This window comes from Gobio gobio (genome assembly GCF_949357685.1).
Source record: "Gobio gobio genome assembly, chromosome: 1".
NCBI classification, from domain to species: Eukaryota; Metazoa; Chordata; class Actinopteri; order Cypriniformes; family Gobionidae; genus Gobio; species Gobio gobio.
In genome coordinates this window covers 42,077,405-42,089,014 of record NC_137097.1, presented here as the reverse complement: position 1 = coordinate 42,089,014, position 11,610 = coordinate 42,077,405, and the positions used below count along the sequence as shown (strand labels likewise).

Genomic DNA, 11,610 nt, shown 5'->3' with positions numbered 1-11,610 from the left:
GGACAAAACAGGATCACAAAGCTCCCAAGAGTGTAAAATACACCAGTGATTCACCATGCATCTATTTCTGTTGAATTATAAGTGCATACCGCAAGAGGTGCGGCGAATTTAGGATGTTTCTTAACTTTTGGCATGCTTGTATTCCTGCATTTGTTCTGCCCATGCAAAGCGGTCGGAATCACCAGCCAGTAATGTGACTGATTTCCCTTATCATGCCGATTACTGAAATACTCCATCCTTCTGGTAGCCTCCCTCATCCATCTCTCTCTTTCTCCTCCGCAAACTCACCTTTTCTCCATCTCTCCTTCCCCCACTTCCTCTCTGCCCTCTTTCCTGTGTCCTGATTAAATGCTGCCAGATGAGACGGAGGAGACGAGGGTCAGTGGCCCCTGTCTGGACATGCTGTATGAACAGGGCTATTGTGTCCCCAAGACCTGCATTGACACCCTGAGACAAACCAGCGTCCATAACGCTCTGTCTCACTGTCACACACTCAAACACACACCGCATTCACGTTCATTTATGCGCTTGATTCTGATTGGTCATTCAAAATTCTGTGCTCAAATGTTGTTAAACTGTATAATTTATCATACACCCTATCATACACCCGGCACAATGCGACCGATAGTTTTGGCCCGACGCAGTTATCATTTTCATGTCCAGCGCCATTTTGTTTAAATAGCAAATGCACTCATGACCATCTGTTTGCCCATGGGCGTGCTGGTCTGAAAACGAGGTGTGTTCAGGCGCATTGTTGGCGCATTGCTATTTGGAGGCAACTGAAAACAACTGTGCCATTGACCAACAAAAACCTGGTCTAAACTCAACAGCGCAGTATTTTTTGTGTTATTTAAAGGGCGTGTTAGTAATATGTGTCTATAGGCGGGTGCACAATGTGTGTACACTCTGCTTATTACACACACAGGGCACACAAACCTTTTTAAATATTAACAATAAAAGGATTCCTCTCTGGAGAAGTGTTCCCGCAAATTCCGCCCTGTAAAGTGAATCCGCCTTGGTTCAAGTGCAAATGGCTTTTAAAGGGAATGGGAGATGAGACACTGATTGGTTTATTGCATGTTACGCCCAAAACACACCCATGACTCATTATTAAGAGGTACAACCCTTTTGGACCATGCGTCTGGTGCGCTGACCATTTTTTCCGTCGTTAAACTAGCAAAAGTGGATTCGGACACGTCCTAAGTGCACCTGCGCCATGCGCTTAGAACGTTAAAATAGGGCCCATAATGTGTTTGAAACAAATCTCTTATGCTCACCAAGGCTGTATTTATTTGATCAAAACTACAGCAAAAGCAATTATATTATGAAATATTATTACAATGTAAAATTACAGTTTTTTTATTTAAATCTATTTTAAAATGCAATTTATTCCTGTGATGCAAAGCTGTATTTTCAGCATCATTACTCCAGTCTTCATTTTCACATGATCCTTCAAAAATCATCCTAATATGATGATTTGATGCTCAAGAAACATTTCTCATTATTATCAAAGTTGTAAACAGTTGTACTTAATGTTTTTGTTATTAAAAACAGAATATTTATTTCTAACGCTTCAGTTCCTTTTCCTCTCTCTTCTAGGCCGATCCTCTCCCGGCCGCTGTGGTTGAGTTGGTGAAGGGTGGATCTGTGTCCTCTATTCAGGACCTGCAGTTTCTACTGTTCTCTGAATCCATAGGCAAGTCTTCCATCTTTGAATCACTCACGTACTGGAAATCTCACAGAGACGCACGTCCCATGCATGAGTCATTCTTCTTCAGCACAGAAAGATGGCACAGACAGACAAGTTCCTCTGTTTGATATTATCTTACCTATCTTTTCTAGGCCCAATTTATGGGTTTAGTGACTCTCTAGACACTGTAGTGACCTGTGCTGTATTTGGTATTTTAGAGGTGCATGCTGTTGAATATGGAGCTAATTTGAAGTGTTTTTTGATAAAGCTTCAAAATGTCATTCCTCGAGGCAATTATTTCCCTTTAATAAAAATGTTAATTATGACTCCGGGCTAACGCAAATTTGACACACTTAATATAGAATGCCTCTTGAATACTTATTACAAAGCAACTTTTTGTCTTTGACTTTGAACTGTATGTTGTCCTCATTTAAATGTAAGGCATTACGTAGACGCTCTTATCAAGAGTTACTTAAGTGCTCTAGCTTCATGTGACAAAGTATCATGTACTGTGCAAAGAGCCCATCCAAAACCATAAGAAAATGCTTGGTAAGAAGAAAAAAACGTAACCTATGCATGGTGCGATGTGCCAGTCCTCTTTTACTGATGCTTTTGTCGCTATAGACAATAGAAACAAGTTGCAATTTCTTACAAGGGTCTGACATTAAATGATTTCATGCATATTCACCGCTATTTTGCTACCCGATCATGTTTCAAAGTTTCTGTTATTTTGTTCCCCAGAGCTTGAGCCAGACAGTCATCATGAAAACGACACCAGCAACCGTCTTCCACGGAGTCTTTTAGGTTAATTCTTCTTCTCTTTTTTGCATGTTGCTGTATTATCTGTTTTATTCTCCTTTATGTTGTTGTTATTTGTTAAATGTGTATTTCTTTCAGTGTTAAAATACCTTTTCTATCCTATCTTAATATGCAGAAACTACTACAAATATAACATTTGTAAGTTAATTCCCCCTAAAAGTATGTGGATTTATCAAAAGGGGCAACTAAGGGCACAGAAATTACAGCATTATCATCAGTTATTTTCTCATATTCTAAACCTATATTTATTTTATTTTATTGCCTTTTTTCTTATGAACTATTATATTGTGTGTCAGTATATGACATAAATAAAGCTTTAGCATGAAGCATTAAATAATGCTCACCACAATAACCTTCCAAAATCAGCAAATTCACTCATTATTACCAGACAGAGCCTTATGCAGGGTTTTATAAATGCAGAGGCTTCATAATTTTAATGTCTACTTTATTTATATGGCACCATTAAAAACAATGATTGTTGACCAAGGTACTGTACAATATATTAAAAGTATAACAGTTTACAAACACAGGTAAGAAATCTACATCAGCTATGATTAAAAGCCACAAAAAATAGATATGTTTTGAGTTTTACTTCCAAAAATCATGTAGTGCATGGGGCAATTCTAATAAAAACAGGTACGTTCCAAAATTTCGGTGCAGCAACAGCAAAAGAAAAACAGCACAATCACCTCTCAATTTCAACCTAGCCTGAGGAATGTTTAGCAGTCTCTGGTTGGATGACTTTATAGACATTACTGGATTGTGTACAGACAGTAAATCAGAAATTTATGCAGGTACTAATCCATTAAAATATATTTAAAAAAAACAGTAACAACAATCAATTCTGTAGCGGATTGAAAGCCAAACCGGAGTAATGTGATCTTGTTTCCGCGGACCAGTTAGCAGCCTATATTAGAGGCTATATATAGAATTACAATAATCAAGCCTTGTCAAAATAAAAGCATAGATCACCCTTTCAAAGTCTATAGAAGAAAGAAATTATTTTACGTTAGCTAGCGAGGTGAAAAAAATCTGTTTGTCGAATTTAAGAGCACTATCAAAGAACACACCCAAATTCACTTCACTAATGGTTTAACACATGGAGACAAATGGCCAAAGTTTAAACAAGGTACTCTAACAGCTTCTGAAGATTCAAGAATTATAATCTCAGTTTTGCCTTCATTGAGGTGAAAAAAATGTAAGGACATCGAGGCCTTTACGTCAGCTAGACAAGCCAACAGAGCATCTAAACCCTTCTTGTTAGATCCCAGGGGCAGATGGATTTGGGTATTGTCAGCATAACATTGAAAAGAGATACCGCATTTCTTAAAAATCGACCCCAAAGGAAACATACAAGGAGAATAAAATCGGAGCAAGAATTGAGCCTTGGGAAACACCACAAGTAAGAGAAGCTGCAACCGAAGTGAATTCACTAATACTAACAGAAAAGCTTCTATTATTGAAAATAAGATTGAAATCATTCAAGAGCATTTCCATGAATGCCCACACAGTGCTCCAAACGTGAGATGAGAACAGCGTGGTCAATTGTGTCAAACGCTGCACTCAAATCTACGTAACTGACGTAACTGACAGAATTTTCCGTGCACAGAGACACGGATGGCAGCAGCAGACACAATGTCAGCCTCAGGGGTGTGGAAATACTTCCAAATGAATGACAACAACCCTAACATTGCGAACTGCATGCTTTGTTCTGCATTAATGACAAGAGGAAGTACGAAACCCAGAACATATAATACAAGTAACCTGATAAAACATCTGAAATGAAAACACAAAAATGAGCACGGAGAATTTGATGCTAGCAGTAGGAGCATTCGGCAACAAATGCTGCAGCAAACCCTTGTAAGACGAGAGAAAATGTCAAGAGATAACTCAAGAGCTTTAAAAATAACAGAGGTGCTTACCCGATTCATTATTCTTGATGATCAACCACTGTCAATAATACTTTTTTCATTCAAGTAATAATAAAGAAGCTGTCATTCATTAGTCTCACTGTGTGCTTGGAAAACTGCCACATCACCAAAAAAAATAATAAAAAAGAAAGAAATGAATAAATGAATAAATGTATAGGTATCGGCGAGTACCAGAAAAAAAAACTATTGGTACTCGTACTCTGTCCTTAAAAAATGGTATCGGTGCATCCCTAATTAGTATATTGTTTAGAACTTTTACCAGTGCTGTTTCTGTGGAGTTGTGTTTTCTAAAACTTTTCTCCAAGATTTTGGACATAAAAGAAGGGTTGGAGACTGACCTAAAATGTGTCAAAACTGTTGGGTCTAAAATTGTCTGATAAAGATTCACTAGCTGTAGCAGGTCAAAAAAGTAAATAGGGCTCAAAAATTATTTGGCTAAAGAATTAGCCGCACAGTACACATGTACGTTGAAATCCCCAAGAATTAAAAGCCTAACAAAATTGGGAATGAATCCCCTTAAAAGTCTGAAAGCTCATTGAAAGCCACAGCCATATCACCCTGCAGTCCAAGACTGGTTGCCCACTGAAGTTAAGCAGGGTTGAGCCTGGTCAGTACCTGGATGGGAGACCTCCTGGGAAAACTAGGTTGCTGCTGGAAGAGGTGTCTATACTGTAACAATCACTGTCCTTTGGATGAGACCCAAGGTCCTGTCTCTCTGTGGTCATTAAAAATCCCATGGCATTTCTCGTAAAAGACTGGTTTTTGAGTCCTTATTACTATACGTTTTACGAGTCTTATTACTATACGTTTTCCATGTTGTTCATTTGTGTCTATGTGTTTCTGTGCGTGTCTGCAGATGCTCAGCCCGCTCAGCAAGCCATCTGTAAGGTCAGGACCGAGGTCATCGAGGTCACACGCTCCATGTTGGACCGTAGCAATGCAAATTTCCTGTTGTGGCCCCCATGCGTGGAGGTGCAGAGGTGCTCGGGCTGCTGTAACACCAAGAGCCTGCAGTGTGTTCCTGTACTTACCCACACACGATACCTACAGGTACACACGCACACCTTTTAAGTGTGTACTTACTAGGGGGCTTGAGTGCATTACTCATTTAACAATCGTCGCTATCCAAATAACACACTGTTGCATTTCTCTATTGCGATATAATGTTAACACAATATATTGTTACACCCCTATTACTGTACCATACACTCAGAAAAAAAAGTACAAAAGCTGTCACTAGGGCGGTACCCTTTCAAAAGGTACTAATACACATTAGGTGCTAATATGCACCTTTAAGGGGTAAACCAGGTACAAAGGTGCACGTTTTAAAAGGCCAATACCCCAGTGACAGCTTTTGTACTTTTTTTTATGTGAGTACATATGCACTATTTTCACTTTCCTCTTCTCTTCATCCTTAGGTAATGAAGATACAGTACGTGAACAAGCGGCCACTCTACGATAAGGCCGTCGTCTCCGTCCTCGACCACGTAGAGTGTCGCTGTCAGCCGGCTCCTCGGCCCTCCCAGCGCCGGAAATCATCCGGCCAAAAACAGGACGCACGGGATCGTTCGGGGAAAACTCGACCCAAAGATGAGCTCCATCGCAGGGATGAACTCAAACACAACCAGAGGTTAAGCCTGGAGGACCTGCTCAGCCACAGCTGGCTGCCCAAAGAGAGGTTCTCTGAATCGGGAGCACCAGACACTTTCCATTTCAACCGTGACGGCTGGGATCGGAACGGGACGCAGGAGGGAGGAGGCAAAGGTCATCACCGTCACCCTGCGGACGGAAGGAGACCCGGCAACACGAATGGCACGTCAACACAGGGAACGACGGCTCCACTGCCGAATCATACCGAGCAGGAAGAAACTGATTCGTCACTGCACAACACTACGCAATTCGAATCACAGAGTAATGCCAACCAAAATACAACCAATCACACATCTGAATATAATATGGGGCCATTGGAATTAACCAATCAGACTTTTAAGCACCAGTCAAATCTCACGCAAGAAATTGAACAATTGCAAACAACCAATCAGACAGACCAACTTGCTATCAATGCCACAGGAACAGCCAGTCACAATCCGGGAGATGTAGAGGAGAACGGTCAGAAAGTGAGAGGTGAGACCGCAGACGTAGAGGCGAAGGAGGAGGAGCGAGAGCAGAGACAAATGGACAGAAAGGCCAAGGAGGGCGAAGATTTGCTACAGCACAAACTCCTAGATGAGCAGAAACACAAACATCATCTCAAAGTACAACAGACGAATATACAGCCGGACGAGAAACTACAGCAGCTCCATCATAAACAACAACACACTTATACAACCACACAACGGACAGGTAAAATACCAAAACACACAAACAAACAGATAATGAGGTTTTTCTATTCATCCATGCTTTATCATTGTCTGGTAGAAATTAGTCATAGTCAGCTGAACAATACAGTGTTGTTGAAGTAGCACATTTGATAGATAGATAGATAGATAGATAGATAGATAGATAGATAGATAGATAGATAGATAGATAGATAGATAGATAGATAGATAGATAGATAGATAGATAGATAGATATAGATAGATAGATAGATAGATAGATAGATAGATAGATAGATAGATAGATAGATAGATAGATAGATAGATAGATAGATAGATAGATAGATAGAACTATGTTCAGTTTGTTTCTGCTGTCAATCAATGCCTATGAATATTTCAGTTGACTTTGAATATATATATTCTACCAGACACCTACACACCAGGAATAGAAAGTAACACTTGCATACTTCCTCATAAACATATTCAGTTCAGTATGGATAGCATACACCGCTGACAGGTGAAGTGAATAACTGATTATCTCTTCATCACGGCACCTGTTAGTGGGTGGGATATATTAGGCAGCAAGTGAACATTTTGTCCTCATAGTTGATGTGTTAGAAGCAGGAAAAATGGGCAAATGTAAGGATTTGAGCGAGTTTGACAAGGGCCAAATTGTGATGGCTAGACGCCTGGGTCAAGCATCTCCAAAACTGCAGCTCTTGTGGGGTGTAAAAAGTTAAAGGATCTGCTGCTAACATCATAGTGCCATATACCACAGCACACCTTCAGGGGTCTAGTGGAGTCCATGCCTTGACGGGTCAGGGCTGTTTTGGCATTATACATGTTGTAAACGTAAAAGTATCAAGATGCATGTTGACTAAATTCAAGCATTAAAGAGAAAACAGTGTCTTCACTTTTATCTTTTTACACATTAATTTCCCACATATAATTGAATGAGGAAAGGAAAAACAAAAGAATAAAAAAGTATGTTGACTACTTGAACATTCTCCATACTCCTCTCCTTTCTTTCTGGCCGGCAAATTTCTCAATGACTCTCTGATTAAAGTCAGTCATCTCAGTAGTGTCATGACATTTGCATTGTTCAGTTAGATATTTGAGGTCTCTTACCCCCGTTGTTGTCCACAAAACTTCAGAACCGACACTTTGAAATAAAAGACAGGTAAAAGCAATAAAGGGCATTGCTAACAACACATCCAGCCAGCCACCTACGTTTCTCATAACAAGCGCGTGAAGCTCCGAGTGCAGCTTCATCCTCTGTCACTGGCCTGCTGCTGGATTTGAAAATCGCTTTGGTCCGGTTCGGTATCCTTTATCATTTTTTTTCTTCCAACGAACGCCTTGTGAAAGAATTTGGTTTAACTGCTGCCATCTCTACCAAAGTGATCATCCTAATAAGGTTTTGGCGGAGTCGGAGTGACGATGTCAACCGCGCACTTTATAGTGGCCAAGAGTGTAAAGTTGAATGTCAGGTGACGAGAACCAATCAGATTGGATAAAATAACACGCATCCAATTCTGATTCGCCAGGGACGCAACAACCTGCGTCCGGAGGAGGATCTTTAAGAACCAATTAGAGACCAGCTTCAGGTCACATGCTGCCCGTATATTTTTAGACTCAGATAGACATCCATTTGTCCGCCGTCCCTCACGCATGAAACCGCATGAAACATATTGAAGAACATATAAAATAGTTAACCTATCAAAGCCAGTTTTTATTAAATGCTGAGGCTCTTACTAACAGCCGGCACGTCGTATGAGTAAACTATTTTATTTTTATTTCACTTTTATATCATTTTTGTATACATGTATATTTCTGGAATTTTGATGGGGGCGGCCCCCCAGCGCCCTCTATTGACCAGCCGCCACTGCGCACAACACTGCAAAATCAGAATAGAATATAGCTGGATTAAACATTTCTTTTTCTTTCTTTTTTTTTTTTTTTGTAAACAGGAACTACATCTCCTCTGCAACATCTCCCTCCACACAAACCTCACAGACCACCTCCTCATCCCCCGAAAAGGAGGAGAAAACAACGTAATCGTATCAGCAAATCTGCCATGAGAGTCCTCCTCATGTAACACAAGCAAACACAGGTAAAATGCACAGATTAGCAAAATCCTAAAATAATATCTCTTTAGATAGTACAAATATTTATAATGGTAACAGCATTTAATGCAGTATCCTGACTGTCTTTTTTGTTCGCTCTCTCGCAGATATATGTTCAAATGGATGCAATTTCATCCATATGAATTCTTATTTATGTAACCAGTGTGTCAGGGGACATTAAGAGTTGCGGCACTAATCACTTTTCAAAAAACAATCTCCAGCTCACCTCTCACAACCTGCAGTTCTCCTTCTCTGCTCAAAGTCATGAGGAAAAGGACAATCCTGACACAGAAGTTGCTTGCATGGAGGATTGTTGCAGGTTCTCTTGCACCTGCTGAAGATTTCCCGTGCTCCAGTTGGCTCTTTAAATGGACATTCAGCCTTCTAGCTCCAAAAATACTATAAGTGGGACTTGAGAACCCTGTAAATCAGGAAGTTCAGAACATCAGAAGGATGAAACATCTTTCGAACACTTGTCAGAAACTGATTAATAGTATGATACTGGGTCAGTATGCAGTAGAACTAGTAAAAGGTGGAAGAGCATGACCTGAAAAGACTATATTTCCCATGATCACTTACCTTAAGAGACTTGCATCTGTGCTACATCTCACCTTTCTTTTTGAATCACCCAAAAAGCGGTTGCCATGTTCAGTTATGTTGTGAAATCAGTGCTGAGGCTTGAATTTATAATCTGATTAACGAATCATAGTTTTTCCCACTGGTCCAGTATTTAAAAAAATACAAGAAAAAACTTTCAAAAAAGCACATTATCTCCAGAGATGCAATCAAAACATGCTATGTTATGCCATATTTCAAACTATGTGCTTTTACCTAAAACATACAGAGACAGAGCGCTCAAACAACTTTGCGTTTTAATATATTGCCAGTCAAGTTGTTTGCAGTATCATTTGTTATTATTTGAGCGATTCTTAACACTGGAAATTCACACAGGATAAAGCAAGGGAATGCATTTCTGTCTCGATTAATTCCTCATACCTCTAAGAGTGTAAAGGTGCTACATTATAACACAAAGCAGCAAGAGTTTTATTCATTAATATTATTTATTCTTTTGTAAATCTGTTCTGTTTACAGCAGGCCCAGTGTTTCATCATAGTCTTACAACACCAGAAGACCAAAATGTGGATTGTTTTCAGGATGTTCATGTACAGTGGGTCTGTTTTGGATCTTTACTAAACCTTGCAGATTGTGCAGAATTTGCACTCTTTTTATATTAAGAATAAAATTTAAACACTAACCATTAAGGTGTAATACATGGTCTCATTAAGATTTTTTTTAATTGGTTGTGTAATTGTCTATCTTTAGTTAAAAATCAAATACAAACCTATTTAGATCCTCACATGTGCGTCATATGTCGCGCACAGACTTTAACTCAATTGGCAGACACTTTTGTTCAAAGAGTCTTACTGTGTGTTTCTTGGGAATCGAAGCCATGAACGCGGGGTTGCTAGCACCATGCATAGCAGTTGAGCTACATAAATACTTGTTTTCAACACATTGCATTAATAATGGTGTATTTTTCCTCTGTTGTCCTGCTAAAAACGGGCTTATTCCCACCCTATTTGCCCAGAAAACTTCACTTCTGTTCTTACAGTATCTGCCAACAGCATTTCAGTTTTATTTTGGCATGTTTATGATTGGATTTGGCTTACACACACTAAAAATTTGGGGTCTGTAAGTTATTATTATTATATTTAGCAAGGACCAATCAAATTGATGAAAAGTGACAAAGACATTTACAAAATATCTATTTCAAATAAATATTCTTCTCAACTTTCTATCAATCAAAAAAAGTATCATGCTTTCCACAAACAATATTAAGCAGCACTTAACTGTTGCTTCAACATTGATAATAATAATTAGAAATGTTTCTTGAGCAGAAATCATCATATTAGAATGTGAGACTGAAAACTGGAGTAATGATCCTAAATATTCAGCTTTGCCATCACAGAAATATATGAAAACAGAAAACTTTTTTTTTTTTTTAAGGGGCCAAGCACAGAAGATGCGAAGGCACCTATTATGTCTATTAGTTTTCTTCTTCTTCTTTTGAGGGAAAATTATTAAATTTGATACACAGATAGAGGACAATCTGAATATTAACCACAGCAATTTTGTAGTCTCTAACTCAAGCGTTACCAACTGCCCAGATTTCTTTTTTCCTCTGATTCCTTGGCTCAAGACGATCATCATTTTCCAGCCATTTTGAACTTTCCGAAAAACCTACTTTTTTTTACTTGTCCTAGACAGTTTGTCTGATTTCACCAAAATTGTCATACATCATCTTACGACCATGCTGGCAGAAAGTTATCAAACGTTTTTTGATAATATAAACCGTTCTCGAATAATGTACAAATTAAAAAATGGATGTGAGGCAACATCTCTGCAACGCTTTAAAGCTACACTGTGTGATATTTTCCCCCATCTAGTGGTGAAAAGGTATATGACCATCCAGTGACTTTTAGTTTCTGTTCCTCTCAATTCCGATTTCGTTTCAACTCCTACGGTGGCAGATTTAGTCCAAGATTAACATGGCTTCCAGTTCGACCTCGTCCACATTCGAAACGGTGCCTGTGGGATATTCTGTGCGCAGTGGGATGGTTGGAACTCAACTGGCCTAATTATTCGGCTAGAAAGAACTGCAGCTAATCCAGAGTGAACTTTGATGATAGTAATGTTTATTCAGGCATAAACAGGTTTGCGTGGATATG

General features: G+C 39.2%; 1 protein-coding gene across 4 annotated transcripts in view; it reads left to right on the top strand.

Moving 5' to 3' along the window:
- Positions 1-10,152, top strand: part of pdgfbb (platelet-derived growth factor beta polypeptide b) — an 11,517-nt gene extending 1,365 nt beyond the window's left edge. Inside the window, exons 2-8 of one of the 4 annotated variants that reach the window (XR_013816832.1) lie at positions 1,600-1,696; positions 2,432-2,494; positions 5,297-5,490; positions 5,859-6,783; positions 8,726-8,868; positions 9,103-9,960; positions 10,051-10,152. Coding sequence is in view for 2 of the 4 variants with exons in the window: in XM_079821034.1 (XP_079677160.1) it covers positions 1,600-1,696; positions 2,432-2,494; positions 5,297-5,490; positions 5,859-6,783; positions 8,726-8,853 (1,407 nt within the window). In the remaining 2 variants the exon portion in view is untranslated. Of the gene's footprint in view, positions 1-1,599; positions 1,697-2,431; positions 2,495-5,296; positions 5,491-5,858; positions 6,784-8,725; positions 8,869-8,988 lie in introns of all 4 variants that reach the window. The other 3 variants (XR_013816833.1, XM_079821034.1, XM_079821033.1) reach the window with 3 other exon arrangements.
- The last annotated feature ends 1,458 nt before the right edge of the window (positions 10,153-11,610 follow it).